The sequence below is a fragment of the Penicillium diatomitis genome, assembly GCF_028827545.1.
Source record: "Penicillium diatomitis strain IBT 30728 chromosome Unknown utg000013l_segment0_segment0, whole genome shotgun sequence".
NCBI classification, from domain to species: domain Eukaryota; kingdom Fungi; phylum Ascomycota; class Eurotiomycetes; order Eurotiales; family Aspergillaceae; genus Penicillium; species Penicillium diatomitis.
In genome coordinates this window covers 462-19061 of record NW_026623185.1, presented here as the reverse complement: position 1 = coordinate 19061, position 18600 = coordinate 462, and the positions used below count along the sequence as shown (strand labels likewise).

The window sequence follows — 18600 nt, the reverse complement described above, 5'->3', positions numbered from 1 at the left end:
AAAGGGAACAAGCTCCATCTGATTTTCTCCTACATTACTACTCTCCGGGCAAACAGCGGCAATAATTTGAGGATGCTCTAAGAACCATTCCCGTTCATAATATAATCTCCGGTATAGATAACGACGCTTGAGAAACAAGTACTTATACCGGTCTCGAGAACGGACAGCTTTTGTGAGTCAGAACTACTGTCCAAGTCACCACGTACACTCTCACACATTACCATTTGCAGCATAATGGGAAGATTCCGTCAGATAATAATGCGTGAGGTTTCCTCCCCAAGAAGACTGCATTTAGGACAAAGCTAACTAAGCAAGTAGCTTGGAAGAAGCAAACACGCAAGGAGCGCCGCATCGAGCATGAGCCGCCATTCGTTCTTGAAGTCTCTCCGGGCCTTCCGCAGTCATGGTTGGATAAGAGGATCTTCAATGAAAAATGGGAGCTAAGACGGGACTGGGAAAAGTCTCCAGGACGGAACAACTATGTCAACACCTTGAATCGTGAAGAGGAGTTTAGCAGGTCCGATCTGGCCGAAATAAGAGGCAAGGACTATCGTAGATCCCCCGATGGAAGGTATATTTACGCCCCGCATCGCAATGGAAGCGGCAAGGCAACGCCTTTATACTAAGGCATACCTGCAAGCAACTTCGGCAACCTGTTGGGATCAACAAACACAGATCAAGTGGTACGACATCTCATCCATCCGGAGGATAGGAAATTGCACACCAGAACAGCACAGGTTCATCACTCAATTCACCCGTTGGTTCTAGCCCCCTGCATGACGCTGAGGGGCGGACAGCTGTAATTCTTCTTTACTAGTCTAGCTTCAAAACTGCGGAGGCTTTCATACTACGAGATTTTCCAAACCACTGAAGTGCTGTACTCAAAGAATATTCACAAAACTCAGGGATTAAAAACCACCATCTCGTCGTAGAGTCACCTCTACGGATGATGCGGCTTAAGACTGGCTATGGATTACCCTTCCAGCGATTACCCACACTCATTGTCATGATGCCGCAATAGATCGAGGATTCTTTAAAGGATCACTAATGCTGTAATATAAACCATGACTTCCTCGAGTCAAGACCCTCTACCAAGTCCTTAGCGCGGATCTTTGATTTATCAGAGAATGCTCAGTTGAGGACCGTCGTAAGTTACGTGTATTATGACATCGCCTTCATCAGGATTTGACAGCCCAATATTCAGCAGTGGATCCACTCTTTCAGGAGGAAAAATGGTAATATTCACCGTGCATTGTTCAACGACCCTCAAATTAATGTTGGGTGATCAATGGAAGATCTGCGCTAAGCCCTTGGAAAATGCCTGAACCAAAGATAATCTTGCTGCAGAAACGAAGCAAATTTTGCTAGTGGCTGTAGAATATTTCTTAACATCAGATGTAGCCAGATTCTAAACTTGATCAATCTCAAAGAAGAAGGAACTATGCAATGTAGAATGCACAACGATTTCGCGAGCGGCCCGGATCGTGACCACGATTTCACCCAATTAAGATCGCAGTGAAGTCGCGCCAGTTGGGAGGAAAAAAATAATGTGTTCCAAAATTTTGCAACAGGACCAACTGAAGATCAGCCCCCATCAACATCGTAATTGAGGGACAGCCACAGCTATGAGCTTCCGTGTTGGTGTGTTTCCTTTATTTGTATCCCGTCCATTAAAGGTTCTTTCAGTAGGTATAGTCTATATTGATAGATTATGAAACAAATTCCAGATAATAGCATGAAACCACCAGTCACTGACGCTGTGACTATTTGAAGTATTGACCACGATGGGTCTGCTTTTGTGTAAACATTTACGAATGTATTGATGAAACCTGTGGCGGAATTGATGAGAACTGGTCTGTTAAAGATCAGTGAACTGCAGAAAATATTAATTTCAATTTCCTAGCCTTGACTCACAGAAATATTCTGGCTTGAACCCAAATAAGATTGGAGCTTTGCCTCCAAAGCAGTATGTGGCCACAGCTACCGATTTGGCAGAAAGTAGCCGCAAAGGCTAAAAGCGGAATATTGAGAAGGAGGTTTAGGTCAATTTGCTGATCTCGTTTTGAGCCACCGTAGACTGGATAGTCTTAGAAGTGCGAATTGAATCGAATGTGTTAGGAAAAACCAGGTATCCTGCAAGAAGAACCCATGAAAAAATACAAGCGAGAATGTTATGTTTGAGCTTCGCATTCTGGTTTATAAGAATCATTCGAGGATACTCCCGCGCGAGAAGGAGGAAACCTTCCTTCTGGAAAAACAGGTTTGAGAGCTTGCCATATCTTACTTAAAATACATTCAGTCTCCTGGAGGAGACAATCTTGGTCCGCGCTAATTTTCATTCCGTTTTCATTTCTCTAATTCTTGTGCAACTAGCTTCCGTTCGGCGAAGGAGAAAGCCCGTGGAACTGCTTCAAGGGCGTTGTATATCTATTTAATTTTGCTGCGAAAGGTATGAGCTGCAATTTGTGTCTACGTAATTCTCATCCTTTACTTATAGCCAACATATTGAAGGGCGGAATTGCACCTTCAATTTTAATGGTGCAAATAATCTCTATAACGATTTAATAAAGAGCATTTTTTTCTGCGGCAACTGTGCTAAAAACGCTGAAATCACTATCAGTAAATTCTCAATTATTTTTACTTGTCTGGACCGGATGCCAATCCTAGCCCCTTGAGGGCCTAAGTAAGGAATATACAACCGCACGCCCCCTCGCCCATATTGCTTGTGGATCCCAGCTACCGTCACCGTCAATAAGAATATTCTGTCCGTCCATGCGACTGCCAATGTGACATTTAACCAAGCGGGGGCCTTCATGTCAATAAAATTTGCATATACTGTATGATTTTTGCAACAGTCCATTTAGGCCCAATTCTTTCCGCATTATCCCCACTGATTCCATTCAGATACCGACTTATTCATCACCGCCACAAGCAAGTCGGAAGAAAACTGTGGGATCTCCGTCACCAAGCGGTCTGGGAAAGCCACACGACTGCATTCACTGCTGGTCCTTAGCTCAGTAAGATGACTCATGGTCATATTTACGGCCAAGTTTCGTAGACCACGCTCAGTCGGGGGTGTTGAGTTGTAGATGTCAAATATTGCCTGGGGAAATGCATCTGGGTCCAATCGTTGTCTCAACTCTTTTCTGACTTTTTCCTTCGAAATAGCTTTCAACCCATCAATAAACATCCGGTCTGCGAGCGAGTACATCAAAATGTGAAATGATAAGGGGTCGAAGGAAATTGTCGAATCTTCAGCTAAGTCCTTGGGTTTGTTTGCTCTCTTCGGATCCATCTCACTGTCTGAATGTTGGGAAGAACGATCCCCTGCAGTAGTCGTGCTGTGGGTATCTTCGTTAAGTGAGGTTCCATCAGTTATTTCGTGATCGGAGTCTGGATAACCGCCCGATTTTACCTGGTAGTCCAGGGAGTAAAAGTACTCAATCATTTGCTCAACTAGCGCGGGTTCTTCTTGCAATACGATCCTGTTGGTGGAAGACTCCTTGAATCAATTAATTTAAGCTCTGTGCTTTGCTATCGGGATTAATTACCTCAAAATTACCATCACAAGCTTTCCTAAAAAAGTCCGATCGTGTGCATACTATGCATTTGTGCACAGCATATTCGTCGCGGCCGCAAACAATAGTCAAGTCGCTATATTTAGGATCAAGTCTGATGCTGTATGTTGTCAGAACTGATTAGACTGAGGGAATTCTTTTCTCACCTCGCCAAAGCTTTGAAAAGCTCTTCGCCTGGAATTGTGTTTTGAAGTTTGTGTTCATCGGATAGGTCCTTGACGGAAGTCTCGGATTCTTGAGGCCACCATGGCACCTCGCGTAGGTGCCGAACGTTGCCCTTCTTTTTGGCCATCATTGAGTAAATATTTCGAGGCCCGTTGAAGAATGAAATATAATGGTCCTCTGGTTTCGAGCTTTGGGATGTGCCGAACTAAATTTGAGAGCTGGACATTGAGGTGATAAGTTAGGCTAAGAAAGTTATAACGCGACCACGGGCTTGCACTCTGCATTCAAACTCCTATGGTACTTAGCGTTTAATATGAAGAAATATTAATTGAACGAACCAGAACAGAGCAGCCGGAACATAACTTAGATCTTAGGTTCCTCCCAATGTCGTCAAAGCAACGACAAATGAATGACGTCAACATCCCTTTAATCAATTATGATTCGTTCCCTCCTTCGGTATGATTCATAGATATAGGAAAACTCATCTGGCGCATCACGTCGTTGCTCAGGCATCTACGCGAAATGTTCACAGAGACTGCGAAGATCGATTACTAGTTGTTTCAGTCACTCAGCTCGAAACTTGGCAAAACAAGTCGAACAACATGGATCCGATCATCGCCAAAACCTCCCAATTAGAATTATCTTCTTCTACACCATCCTCATACAGAGAATTTCGAAAACAGTTTACCCCCCAGACACACAAGCTTTCTTTCCCAGCGCCCCACTAAGATTTCGTTATGCTAATTCCGGCTAGATGATGCCCCTTCCCGGAGATATGACGCCGTATTATTGGCTGCGTGGGGATCTAGAACATGGGCGATGCGCCAAAGTGGGTCTTTGGGAGAGTAAATGCGTGTGTTCGGGGGGTAAACTGTTTTCGAAATCCACTGTACACGGCCAAGTTTACTGCGCTCCTCAATTTAATGCCACTCGCTCAATAAATGATCTGCGCTAATGCCTTGGCGGTGGGGCCAGCAAAGAGTTTCTCAGTGTATGTTGGTCAAGGCGATTTCGAGAATGACTGTACATTGAAAGCTTTGATTCCATCATTTCTTACATCCATGAAATAAGAAAAGAACCACTGTCTGCTGCCGAGATTGATTGTACAAGATGGCTTGCTGGTCCATTTACAAATGGCGGCCTTTTGGTGATTCTTATCGAGCCACTGCAAGTGCATCCCTGGCATGATGGAGTCAATGCTGTAATATCTCGATGCCCAACACTCAGCGCATTGAGGGAAGGTGTTTCCATCGGCTCAGCTGGCACGCTAAAACGTCTCAGTACTAGAAATAAGGCAATGTATATGCAAGGAGCAGAAACTGAAGCTCGAAGACTCCAAACTTGAGAGACTCTACTCCCTTGTACTACTAGCGATTGAAAGAAAATGTCCAGATGTTGTCTTGTGTACGGGAAAAGTAAGTCAATACTATTTATCTCACAACTGCAGGACGGCTTGCTTACTGTTTGGAAAGGAGCCCAGGAGCGTTCTGCTGGGGCGAAAATCCCAGCTTTCGGAGGCTTTCTGGAAACGCACCGGATGGATCAATGCAGACCATCCAAGCTGTTCTGTTAATAATCATGATCGTGATGTCCAGAAACGCATCCAACTCCTCAGGTCTATTACTAAAGCTTGCAGCAAGGTGCGTGCTAATGAACCTGGGATGCACTTCACTGGTATATCCTCCAGTAATACCCAAGAACAATTGAGACTGGCAGAGGGATTAGAAGGTACGAACGATACAATATGGGTAGAAATCCTTCCGTGGGCTCTCATTGAACTGTGTCTCAAACCACTTTACCCGCTCCCACCGGCAAGTCTCTTATCAAATGACTTTTACCAACTCGAGCCTTAGCATGAAGCCCATTTCACGCAAATGTTGAAAAATTAAGACACGGAGCACAACCAAAGGAAGACTATTGCGGCTACCTTGATCCCCTTGTTCAGACGCTTGAACGGATGTCTTAAAGCAACTTCTTGGTACTTACATTCCTATGCAGTATGCAGCCGACTGGGAGGAAATAGCGTGTTAGAAGATGGTCTTGCAACACTTGAAGATGTGTGTGGCCGACTTGATACGAATTACGAATCAAGCGGCAGAGGAAATCCGAGATTTATATCAGACGACAGAAAAATTGCCGTTGATGTTTTGCGTCGCGGGGAATGTGTTTCATTCCTCATGGCGAAGCTAGTGTTTTCCGGGTCTTTGAATTGCAGTATAAATTGTCGGCAAATTAAGCTTGCAAATAGAACAGATCATTAAAAAGACGAGAATGATGTTTGATCCTGCAGCTTTAGCTCCATTTTCATCTTAACTTGCTCATTCATACAGTATTATAAGCTTTATGTCAGGGTTTTTCTTAGTTTCAAAACACATTTCATACCCCAGGCACTTATCCCGCATAATGAAGTCATTCCCTGGCTTGGAGAGTCAAGCATTCCAGAGGCCTCGGATACTTAGCTATGTACCAGTGACCTCAACTAACAGTGACTAGGCTAAATAAACCACTCAAGATGCAAGGTTAGAGAATCCCTGGGTTTTGCTTCTTATTGGTGGACTGGATTGAGGGAAGAAGACCTTGGTCTGCGTCTGGTTTCCCTCTAGTCGTGAAGCTTTCCTCAAATAAAATCCCAAGCCATAACTCATATAATACGGAAAGTGAAGTGTAAATGACCTTGAATATATAAGTACAGTCGGACCAGCATACCTCCCGTTCTTCGCTCAAGGCATAAGCCCCCGTGCTCGTTTCAGGGACCTTAAAGGTGACTGACACTTGCACACATACGTACATACTGTAGATGGTCGATTATATCTCCATTTGTCTCAGTTTCCTCTCTCTAAACTTAGCTATGCTATATGGCCCTTTGTCTCAGAGAATGGCCATGGGCCACGATAGGCCTAGAACAGACTTTTAGGTCGTCTGATCAAAGGTGCAGTAACCCCCATCCCGGTGACATGAAATGCCCTAAATGATGAAACGCCCACCAGGTACCTGCGCGTTCGAGGCCAGTCACTCCCAACATACATCTTGAATATTGCTTCAAAGCTGCGGACACAACAATCATCAAATGCTTTTCTGATAGCTCAATTTTCAAACACGGATTACAACCTGTTAGCGTGCCGAATTACAGATCAGAACCCATTGCTAGAAAGTCTGCTGTTGAGGATGATCACGCCAAGACCATCAACCAAGACGTCTGAGATGGGCAAGAAAGGGAAGGCTGCATCGTTTCGTCTACCTTTGGCCAAAAAGTGATATCTGAGCCTATCATAATCATATTGCCTGGGAGCATAGCAATTTTGGTGACAGTCTTGGCACACAAAGGGTACAAGAAATAAAAATAACGATAATGCGATTACACTGCAAAGAATACAAATGAGTAATGTGTTGTATGAAAGATATAGTGACGTTCCAAAAGTTTTTAACACACTGGGCCCACACCGATTTTGACCGCCTGGTTCACTCCCTACCGCCTACCCTATACGCGTACGTGAGAGCTCGGTTGGACTTCGGAGATCCAACTTCTGAGCGTGGCGGTATTAATCGATTCGTTACCTATCGAGGAGCTATACCGCCGCATTTTGCCAACTTCAATACCTGAAGCGGGTGGAATTTTTATGCATGATAACGCACCAATTCATACTGCACTAGTTGTACGCGATGCTCTTACAGACATGGAAATTGAGTGTATGGTCTGGCCGTCGCACTCGCCAGATTTAGATCCAATTGAGAATCTCTGGTCGCTTCTGAAGGCAGAAATCTATAAGCTGCGGCCTGATCTGATTCACATGAAGAACAATGATACTACAAAGCAAATTTTGGTGGAAACCGCGCAGATTGCCTGGCAGAATATCGATATTAAACATCTAGGGCACCTCACTGAGACCATGCCGAATCGTGTGCAGGCTATTATTGACTCTGATGGCTGGTATACTGCCTACTAGGCGCTGAATTGCATGTTGATTTCAATCACTTTTGTGTCTAGAGTTTCTGCCCGAGGTTTTCTGTCCGGCAGAAAATTGGAAGTGGGTCCCGGGTAGGCCAGTGTGTTAAAAACTTTTGGAACGTCACTGTACTAGCGCCGCTAAGCGAGCAGCCACACCTAAGCGTGAGCCACACATAAAACGTCAGCCACGCCTAAACGTGTCCGGACGTTGGAGATGGATTGTTGGCCAAGTGTGGAACATGAGTCTGGTGGAAGTAATTTCGGCTCAGGACTGGATTAACCTATGAGGATAAAGAGCAATAAACGGATTGATGAAGTTTAGATATTGATCGATATACAGTATATGCTGCTCTACTGTACTTGCGATAGATCCAGTCTAGAATTCAGAAGCCTCTTCATTTTCCTGTGGTAATCGGAGAAACCTAGACATCGAGACTGATCGCAGTATAAGATTGCCGATGCATCGCTTCCGCCTCTTGATATTTCCCTTGCCTGTCAAGCGCTAAGCCAAGATTATTGACACTGGTGAGCGTGTGAGGATGCTCGCGGCCAAGCACCTTCTCGCGTGCTTCTAACGCCCTTCGATGCATCGCTTCCGCCTCTTCATATTTCCCTTGCCTCTCAAGCACGGAGCCAAGATTAACGAGACTGGTGAGCGTGTCAAGATGCTCGCGCCCAAGCACCTTCTCTCGTGTTGCTAATGCCCATCGATGCATTGATTCTGCCTCTGTGTGAGCTCCTTGAAGATCTAGAAACCACCCGAAATTAGATAAGAGCGTCGCCGCATTCAATACGTCTTCATCATCAACGTCACACGCAGGCTGCAGCACGCTTTTGGCATGCGCAAGGAGCGTTCGACATTGTGTCCAGTTTTCATAGTTCCCATCTGGAAATACCCGTGCCATAATCGCTCGTGCTTTGGCCTGCCACCCGTGGAGCTGCTGGTGCATGTCTAGCCACGCCCGGACCGATAATTGTACCAGCCGGTGCATATCGACCAACTGTTCGTTCCTCTCCAGTCGGATCGGGGAATAGCTGAGCAGCGGCGTCAACGCATCGTGAAAGTCCAGTTCATCTTGATCAGAGTCGCGCACCAGATCTTCGGGGATTCCCTTTCGATCAAACATACTCATTAACGCCAGGAGATCTGCCGCTGCGAGCCGCTGCTGACGAATTTGCTTAAACGATAGCTGCCACGTTGTGATCACCGCATACCGAATGCTGGGCTCGCGCCGGAGATCCACGGAATCTTCATTCTGAAGAAGCCGCGTCCGCTTCGACTCACTCTCATGGAAAAGTCGCAGGTATACCGCGACAGTGACCAGGGGCAACCGGTTGGCAATATAAGACCCCGCTTGAGTGATTGCCAGTGGGATATATTCCAGTGCCTCGACCAGCGCCTTCTCGTCCGCTCCAGGCTCTCCAGAATCTCCAGATTGGCGTGCCGGAATCCGTGCCTGTAAAAGGGCGAGGGACTCTTCCTCGTTCATTGGCCGAACCTCGATCACATGACCCTCTCGCCCCACCAGGTTCCGTGCCGCACGTCCATTTCGCGACGTGATCAGCATTGATCCATGGGCGGCCTGCAGCTGGAACCTCACCAGTGGCCCTCGTTCATCAGGTGTATTGCTGCTGAAAAAGATCCCATCGTCATCCGCGTTATCCAACACCATCAGCCAGCGCCCATTGCGTGCATCACGCAACCACTGATACACGAGCTGGAGGATGTTCATTTTCGCATCGTCCCGTCCCGGAATCTCCACGACTGCGGCAATCTGCTGATAGCCCTGTTCTAACCGCGCCGCATTACTCGCGTGGATCCAAAAAACCCACGTGTCCGGTGTGGATTCTCGCAGGCGACAGGAATACTCGATGGCTGTCTGCGTTTTTCTAACGCCAGTGAGATCAGTCATTCATCATTCAATATGCTTTCTGATGCGACCGCTCACCCGACGCCGGCCAACCCTACCAATGCCACTCGCTCATGACTCTGGCCGATCTCCTTGTGTCTTTCCTTGATCGCACTGATGACAGATTCACGGCCCACAAACATCGGGTCCTTCTTAAAAGGCACCGTGGAGCATGGCTGAGGCTTCGGACGTGTCGGTGGTGGGGTTTTCTGTTGGTCTCCACCAAGAAACGGTCATTAGTCCTGGCTAGATACTGTAAGGGCCTATGCATTAAGAATCCCACCTGAAGGCAGGTGAATCACTCCATAATTGATTCCCACCTGGTTCCCCAGAATTTTCATGCCGAACGATATGGAGGACATAGCGTGTTCGTAATGCACATCGCGTAGGTCTGGGGAGATTAATGTCAGAGCTTCCAGAAAATGGCAGGACATTCATTCTCAGCCTCGGTGTCGCGTGACCAGGGTGCTTAGATTGATGAGATGCTCATGTTCTATCTTTGGATGTAACTCACTAAACCGCGCCGCCACCACTGAGGGCGCATCCTTGGAGAACTGCTGCAGTTTATCGAGTGCTGTTCGATACCCGGCCGTGTTGCGTGTGTCGAATTCGACCAACATCGAGTGATCTGCATGCAGAGGCACCTTATCTTCTACATGGTCGGGAAGATGGAGAAGAGCCGAGTCTGCGCCAACCGTCGTTATGAAATCTCCGGTACGTTTCCATCGTCCGCTTTCCGAGTCCTATTTCGATCATCAGTACATGCCATAGCCTGTTTCTGATAAAGACCAATGCGTACCAATACCAACCGTCTTGTCTGCTCCGTCTCGTAGAAGCTGACCACTTTTCGATCTCGGATCAGATTTTGGAAATCTGCCAGCTGGTGGATCAGTAGGTCGGATTTGCTGGAGATCCGTTGCAGTAGTGGCCCTCTCGGGTGGCTCTTATCACCGGCTAGCATCTGCTGGATATCGTCTATCACTAATCCTTTATGTGGGATGGCAAAAAGGAGCATGCCGTACGTGGCCCGATACAGCGACATGATCGCCGGGTGGTCTCCCTCCATCGTCTTGATAGCCCGCACTAGGCACTGCAAGTTAATGTCAGCATATAAATATAGTACCTTAAATCAGATGGTAGTCCCACGTGAGCCAAGATAATGCCTCCGAAGCTGTGTGTGATGAATATCAGAGGCCTCTACTGGAGCTGCTCGAATGATTAGTCCTAATTTCTTGTCCAGAGACAAGTCCGATAGCTCCTACCTCCTTCGTGTTCCGAATTTTCTTGATTTCCTCCATCAGCTCCCGCCCGTAGTCGAGGATCGTGTCGACTCCGTGGCCCGACAGCTTGGAGTTGTACCCGTAGATCATCGTGCGGCACTGTGGAAGATCCTTCGACAGGAAGTCACGGAGCCTCATCCGGCCCAGATTTCCTCTTCCTTGCCACGATCCATACGCATGTCCGTCGAGTCCGGTAATCGCAATGACACTATCATGCGATATCAGTCAGTATTCACCATCTAGATGCAGATAATAAGTCCTTACTCTGCAACCACTGGCTCATTAGCTTCCGGCGCATAGAGCTGGGTAAATCCAAAGAAGTGGCAGTCAAAGTTGATGTCATCGTCTCTCATCTCAACCTGCCAGTCCCCAAGAGGGTGGACTCTAAGCTCACCGAGGAACTGAGGCACCCCACCGCGGAACTGCACCAGCGCCACCCTCTGCGTGTCGCTTTCATAGCATGGAAGGCACGATTGTGATCTCAGTCTTTATTTGTAATCTCTCGTCATCGGTGAAGCTGTCGTCGAGTACCTCTTGTAATGCGGTCTTGAGATCCCAGTCGGGCTGTTCCCTCGACAGGCCCGTCACCCGAAAAACGTGCGACTTTCTCTGGCTAGCCATCGTAGTTTGCTTTCAACAGAGTGATGCATTAGATGAGAGTAGACTGTGAGTCATTTATTGATGATGGTCAGCTCAGGCTTCTCGTGAGGCTGAATCCCCTAACAGGTGCGGGGTATCAAGGAGCATGCATGCACCTACGGTCACTTCTGCTATCAAATCCTTTTACTATCACTGATCAGAGAGAAAAGTTCACAGCCATGTATAATCCGTCCTACCCTTGAACCTAAGAGGGTTCTTCTTATTATTTACAGAAGCTGATCATAATAAACCTCATAGACCTCCCCAAATATCACCGTTATTCAAGTTACCTTTGCCAGATGAAAGCTGCGGGTAGCGGGATCACATTATTCCGGCCGTGGAGGCGGTCTTGCGCGTCGATTGATCGCGATACCCTGGAGGCCGAAGCAAATTTAAGGATTCGCTAGAGCGGAAGAACTTGGTTTATCTTAATTATCCAATGCTAATTATTATTAGATCTGACCAAAACATATCTGTCGAGCCCTGGCCAATCCGAGTGTTAGAGTCACCGTCGATGGGCTGGATTCTTTGTTTGCTATCCGCACGGTACTTTGTAGAGCAAACAAAGAGAGCTCCGTACTCAAGAAGGGAACCCCCTTTTAACCATTGCCACTCATTTCCTAAGATCCTCACTTAATCTCCCAGAATCTGTTTTTCTCTCCTGGCCCAGTCTTGTCGAAGCCTTCAGCGTGTAGCCCACTCGCCCATCCGCAATGTCGAAGAACAAGTTTCGCAGACTCTTGCCTGCGAAGGAAAAGGAGGAGACAGAGCCTGTTGTTACAGAGGCAAAGAAAGAAACTCGGCGCAACATCTCTCTTGCTTTTACAGAGTGCCAGAAAAAGAAGACCAAGGTCACAGTCCCAGTTGTTCCCAGGTTGGAGGACAGAGCTAATATCCTATTCATCATGCAGTGCTCTGGAACGACGCCATGCACAAGGTGTGCAACCGAAGCCCGCCATTGTCTATACAATCAAAGCAGCGATCGCCGACGCAAAGCATATACTGCCAGGCTGTTGAATTCCCATGCTGGTCTCGTTCGACTGGCTGCCAAGCTCCGGTCCACAAATCCTGAAGAAATATCATGGTTGGTCTGGCAAATCCAGAGCTTGCCGAGTAATCAAGTCGCAGTCGAGTATCTTCTTCACACTCTGCATTAGTACATGTGGGCCTTTCGAGGGCCTTTTTTGTCGATGAAGTGTCACGTCAACTACCAATGCACACATGTCGCCAGAATGAAGCATCATGCGTACAGTGAATTAGTTGGATAGATGGATGGATTTACCCTTCCAGTGCAAGGCGCAGGATGAGACTGCCTTATATATCCATGTACCTACACGTAAAGGTTTTGACTCCCTTAAATAGATCATGCTTGTCCTTAAATAATTCAAGTTCATCTTTCATGAAAGGTCCTCTAGTCTCCCATGTGCGCTCTTTTTCCAATAAGCTCGATGGGCTATCGCAAACCTCCACTCCCTGGTCACTTTGAGAACGAAAAGGAACACTAGGATAAGCATGAAGGCACCTGTCAGAAATCCAATCAAAGTGCTGAGCCAGAAGCAACCCGCAACTAACAAAGCACTCGAATATTTATCATCGGAAGTGGAAGCTGCGAGGCTGACTTGCATACAGTTGAGGACGATCGAGAGAAAAAGCAAATGTGGATATCAAAGGGCCCTGGATTCGAGCGAAATACGCTCGATACTGATAATTCTCACGTTGATAATGGCTTCTCCCTAGGAGAATGGGCGCATAATAGTTCAGTCGGGTCAATCGGATCTCCCCGTATCGGCCTGAAACTTGGTTTTTTGTCATGTCGTTGAAACGGGCAGTAAACTGGCAGAACTGAGGCCAGGTCACTTCTTTGGGAACTAGGCAGAGAGCCGGATCTTATGCGACTCGTAGATCTGATTCATACTGTATCAGGTAGAGATACGTTCGTAGATACCCGAGCGCGGCCTCTCTGAGGTTCGCTATAGCACCATATTGAGAGGGATCGCTCATAAATGTGTCCCAGAACGCGTATGACGTTATATACTGGGAAAGGGGTTTAAGGAATATTCGGTCGTCGATCCAGATGAGATGTAGTCGGGGATCCTCGCTAACTATGATCTGTCGACCCTTCACTTTCGCTGTAACGGAGAAATATTGGCGCTATCGTGCTTCGACATCCACCAAAGCCTGCCTGATATCGATTCGAGGTCCTCTGACCAGAATTCCTGGCGAATGAAGTGGAACAAGCTTTTACGATCGCCAACTTTGACCGGGGGATGACCTGGTAAATGATCAGGCGATGCGTCGAGGTCACTATTGAGCTGGTCGTCTTTGTGGAAGGGACAAGGCAATGACGAGGTTCGTCTGTTTGTTGACATTTTCTGAAAGCGTAAAATTTTCATGTGATTTACCTTATGTTTAGAAAGATGCCGGCCGTTAGGGAGAAGCGGTAACTAAAAGCAAGGCTGGGTCTTGATGAAAGTGGTTGCAAAATAGCGGGGTCTGTGCTCACATGTTCGAGAGCTTTCGGGCGCTCACAGGAACGTAGGTCAGAGTTCATGTCGCATCCACAAAACAGCGTCGTCAACGGTAGGCTCGTCGAGCAACTTACGATAAATGCCTTTAGTGACAGCAGGCTACGTCCAAAGCCTAAATAAGTACACTTCAAGGTAACACTAAGTTAATAATTTATATACATAGTCGATAAGGATACGCGAGTAACATAGGGAGAAATATATAGAACCCGACTGACGGCCGCGGGTTCTGTAGGTTTACTTATGCACAATGATTGGCGAACAGGGGAAATTCTATAATTTCGAATGAGACTATCAATCTAGAACTGAACAATAATCACTCATATTCCACGCTTGTATTTCTTGCCGCCTTGCGCTTCTCCTCCGATTTTGTAAGCAGCTTGTCCCCGGCTTTCACCCTCTTTTTCCGCCTCGGACCTTTTTTCGCCACCGTCATATCGCGTTTCTTTTGCGCTTCAACGATATCTTCGTAGCTCATGACATTTGCATGTCCTACGACCGTCTGGCCAGTGGATTGTCGACAGGACTTTCCATTATTCTGCTCAAATACGATCCGGTTCTCCTCCAGCAACAACGCGCGCTCAGCAAAGACCTTTTCGGCCGCGTGGCTCAGTGTGTGTAGACGTTGTTTGCATACGTTGTCCAGATCCTGAGTGTCTCGCTCGACCTCGCTCCGAAGCAAAGAGAAATGGTCAGAGGTGTTGGGAGTGCAACGGAGATCAGAGGACACGGTTGCATAGTCCACAGGAACCACGATCTGTTTCTCGGGCTGGGATGCTTGAAACTCTCGAAGGACGCGAGACGGCTCGAATGGAAAGAGGCCGCTTTTCGACCAAGCGGATCGTATATTCCGGGGTGTAAGGGCCTCCTTTCGGGCGCGATCATAAAGATAGGTGAAGTGTGGCTTACCGATGGTACCCAAACCAGCGCGGCATGCCTGCTCAACCTGTGTCCGGTATGCCGTTTTCAAGGGACCAAAGACACCCACATCGCACGGCTGCAGTTAATGAGACGTATGAGACGGGACACGACACAGGATTATGCGGTTAGCAAAGCAGAATTTCATGACCTCCAGAGACTCGTGGGTACCGAAACCATCGCAGATTAAGAGTCGGAGGCGATCGCCCGCTCGCTCTCGAATCTGTGGATCGAACACATGTTGTATCCAGTATAGACTGATTTCTGTATTCGTATAGCCTGTTTTGGAGCAGGCAAAATACCATCCGGGGGTGGCATGAGTGGTCCACGAGCCACGATGGGCGGAGGCCGGCCAGATAATGAGAGAGGATGAAGGGAGCGACCATCGGCGGAAATGCATTCGACCGCGGTGACGAGCGTCCGTTTCACCGTGGTTCCTCGATGCTTTCTCAAATCGTCTTTGCCGACGAGCACCTTGAGGGAGTTGAGAACGCTAAGAAGAACTCCAGCCTCATCCATGTTATATACATTCCCCGGGAGGATGGCCGGATCGGCCAGTTCACGGCCAATGATGGCAAACCAGTGTCGGACTTTCTCTTCGATCTGCCGATCATCTCGCTTCCAATCGATCGCTCGTAGCCGTCGCCCTTTCAACTGCGGATGGCGAAGGTAAAAACCCTGCGGCCAATTCTTTCCCGGAGGCCGAACCTCGAAGCTGGGATCTATGATCCGGAAAGCCGAGGATCGCTGTTGCACGATGACTAGAGCGAGCGACCGGAGGAACTTGACTGGGGGCGGATAGCCGTTGTTCGCCTCTGGCGTTGACGGGCGGGACACATCGGGGGTAATTTCAGCTCAGTATGCTTGCTGCATGGGGTTTACTGCTTGAAATAAAGTCATTGAGGCCCTGAGAAGATATTGGATTTAATACCGCAACTTATACGGATATCAACAAGTAACGGGATTCCAGTATTCCAGTATTTGTCACTATATCTTAGATTGATACTCTATAGTATTAATTTCACCTCATAGCTTAAATGAGAGCATTTTGAAACATCTTTCACCGGTCAGACTCGGTGAATTCCATCAAAATCTTGAGAAGCCTTAAAGCTACAGCATCTTTGTACGAAATGCCACATGAATAACGGTATCCGAGGATGGTCAGCTGACCTTACTATAGATTCTTGATAGTGTTCTGTATTTGCCGGACCGAATTGATCGTCGTTTGTTCAATAATCACAGCTCATTCCTGCAAATTCGCCACATAATGGTGATGGTATCCATAGTTTGTCCTAAAAAAATCGTAGGCGTGACCGTTGAAAATTCAGTGTTGATTTGAACACTGTTATTTGAACATACTTGACGGCGCAAAATGTAGTGTTGAAAATAGAACGAATATGGCTGTTTATCAACAGCCTTTGAACTACAGCACGAGCAAATAAGCTGAAGCGTTCAGAACCAACCTTAGATAGCGCACCTTCTCACTGTTGAACAAGAAGCGGCCAAGTAAATATTATCAGTGGAACACGGGCGGTCATGAAAAAAAGAAACATGATGCTTGACCGTCAACGTTTGAGCAAATCTAAGTGCGTCCGTTTTAGCAATTTCATCGTTGAGCAGTTTTCACCAACACCGTGTATGGGAGAGACCACCTTTGGTACGCCCTCACGTTTTCTGCATGCTATAATCGAGTGGCCTGTTTGGCCCTGAAGTTTGTTCTGTGAAGGGCTCAGACCGAACTTGATTCAATTGGGTGTGGCCGACAATCTGTCTATCGAAAGCTTGAGGAAAGGTAAACACATGGGGCCTCCTGGGAGCCTAAGTATAGAGGCCTTCACGTGACACACGTGATCAACATCGGGCTCTGGCCCGTTACACCTAGCACAGAGATAGGCTCTGGGTAGGAACATAGGTTGTGTGACTTCTTGAACATTGCAAATATCTCTGGGGAAGGGGTGGGAGCTATAAGGGAACCGCCTAAGCGCCTATCCGCGTATGTGATTGTTGCACTTCTGGCTGGAGATTCACGATAGAATGGCCCTAGGTCGTCTAAGAGAAGGAACCCTAAGGGGTAACCTTCGATTCAGGGAGTCGGTACGGGGGATCTTAAGGAAGTACTGGAGGTGGTAGTTATGTTCGTGGTGGAATTAGTACTCGGGTTGGTGCTTGTACCTGGGGGGTCTTAGTACTGGGGGTCTTAGTCCTGGGGTTGTCTTAGTATTGGGGTGGTTTTTGTACTCGGAGTGGTTTTAGTACTCGAGGCGGTTTTTGTGGTCGGGTGGTTTTCGTACTCGGGGCGGTACTTATACTCGGGGTGGTCCTTGTACTCGGGGTGGTTTTAGTACTCGAGGCGGTTTTTGTACTCGGGTGGTTTTTGTACTCGGGGCGGTACTTATACTCGGGGCGGTTTTTGTACTCGGGGTGGTTTTAGTACTCGAGGCGGTTTTTGTACTCGGGTGGTTTTTGTACTCGGGGCGGTACTTATACTCGGGGCGGTTTTTGTACTCGGGGTGGTTTTTGTACTCGGGGCGGTACTTATACTCGGGGTGGTTTTTGTACTCGGGTGGTTTTTGTACTCGGGGCGGTACTTATACTCGGGGCGGTTTTTGTACTCGGGGTGGTTTTAGTACTCGAGGCGGTTTTTGTACTCGGGGTGGTCCTTGTACTCGGGGCGGTACTTATACTCGGGGCGGTTTTTGTACTCGGGGTGGTTTTAGTACTCGAGGCGGTTTTTGTACTCGGGTGGTTTTTGTACTCGGGGCGGTACTTATACTCGGGGTGGTCCTTGTACTCGGGGTGGTTTTTGTACTCGGGGCGGTACTTATACTCGGGGCGGTTTTTGTACTCGGGGTGGTTTTAGTACTCGAGGCGGTTTTTGTACTCGGGGTGGTCCTTGTACTCGGGGCGGTACTTATACTCGGGGCGGTTTTTGTACTCGGGGTGGTTTTAGTACTCGAGGCGGTTTTTGTACTCGGGGTGGTTTTTGTACTCGGGGCGGTGCTTATACTCGGGGCGGTTTTTGTACTCGGGGTGGTTTTAGTACTCGAGGCGGTTTTTGTACTCGGGGTGGTCCTTGTACTCGGGGCGGTACTTATACTCGGGGCGGTTTTTGTACTCGGGGTGGTTTTAGTACTCGAGGCGGTTTTTGTACTCGGGGTGGTCCTTGTACTCGGGGCGGTACTTATACTCGGGGCGGTTTTTGTACTCGGGGTGGTTTTAGTACTCGAGGCGGTTTTTGTACTCGGGGTGGTTTTAGTACTCGAGGCGGTTTTTGTACTCGGGGTGGTTTTTGTACTCGGGGCGGTGCTTATACTCGGGGCGGTTTTTGTACTCGGGGTGGTTTTAGTACTCGAGGCGGTTTTTGTACTCGGGGTGGTTTTTGTACTCGGGTGGTTTTTGTACTCGGGGCGGTGCTTATACTCGGGGCGGTTTTTGTACTCGGGGTGGTTTTAGTACTCGAGGCGGTTTTTGTACTCGGGTGGTTTTTGTACTCGGGGCGGTACTTATACTCGGGGCGGTTTTTGTACTCGGGTGGTTTTTGTACTCGGGGCGGTACTTATACTCGGGGTGGTCCTTGTACTCGGGGTGGTTTTTGTACTCGGGGCGGTACTTATACTCGGGGCGGTTTTTGTACTCGGG

General features: G+C 47.8%; 6 protein-coding genes across 6 annotated transcripts; 2 read left to right on the top strand and 4 right to left on the bottom strand.

The window, feature by feature from the left end:
* Nucleotides 1-1696: 1696 nt before the first annotated feature.
* Nucleotides 1697-2075, bottom strand: N7539_008471 (uncharacterized protein; the record flags this gene model as incomplete). The annotated part of the gene is made up of 2 exons (XM_056938066.1): nt 1697-1850; nt 1915-2075. Coding segments are annotated over 2 exons (315 nt in total), but the record flags the coding sequence as incomplete, so codon positions are not given.
* Nucleotides 2076-2881: 806 nt separating this feature from the next.
* N7539_008470 (BTB/POZ domain-containing protein) lies at nt 2882-3870 on the bottom strand (the record flags this gene model as incomplete). Its single annotated transcript, XM_056938065.1, has 3 exons — nt 2882-3502; nt 3552-3678; nt 3725-3870. 3 exons carry the CDS (start codon nt 3868-3870, stop codon nt 2882-2884), a joined length of 894 nt encoding a protein of 297 aa, XP_056786447.1.
* A 3547-nt stretch (nt 3871-7417) lies between these two features.
* Nucleotides 7418-7687, top strand: N7539_008469 (Transposable element tc3 transposase; the record flags this gene model as incomplete). Its single annotated transcript, XM_056938064.1, has 1 exon — nt 7418-7687. The coding sequence occupies one exon, from the start codon at nt 7418-7420 to the stop codon at nt 7685-7687; it is 270 nt and encodes an 89-aa protein (XP_056786446.1).
* Nucleotides 7688-8111: 424 nt separating this feature from the next.
* Nucleotides 8112-11500, bottom strand: N7539_008468 (uncharacterized protein; the record flags this gene model as incomplete). The annotated part of the gene is made up of 8 exons (XM_056938063.1): nt 8112-9579; nt 9639-9816; nt 9883-9990; nt 10114-10342; nt 10399-10689; nt 10862-11087; nt 11144-11319; nt 11411-11500. 8 exons carry the CDS (start codon nt 11498-11500, stop codon nt 8112-8114), a joined length of 2766 nt encoding a protein of 921 aa, XP_056786445.1.
* A 731-nt stretch (nt 11501-12231) lies between these two features.
* Nucleotides 12232-12535, top strand: N7539_008467 (uncharacterized protein; the record flags this gene model as incomplete). Its single annotated transcript, XM_056938062.1, has 2 exons — nt 12232-12392; nt 12430-12535. The coding sequence occupies 2 exons, from the start codon at nt 12232-12234 to the stop codon at nt 12533-12535; spliced, it is 267 nt and encodes an 88-aa protein (XP_056786444.1).
* A 1824-nt stretch (nt 12536-14359) lies between these two features.
* On the bottom strand, nt 14360-15800 carry N7539_008466 (uncharacterized protein; the record flags this gene model as incomplete). Its single annotated transcript, XM_056938061.1, has 4 exons — nt 14360-15040; nt 15113-15225; nt 15264-15749; nt 15797-15800. The coding sequence occupies 4 exons, from the start codon at nt 15798-15800 to the stop codon at nt 14360-14362; spliced, it is 1284 nt and encodes a 427-aa protein (XP_056786443.1).
* Between the last annotated feature and the right edge of the window lie 2800 nt (nt 15801-18600).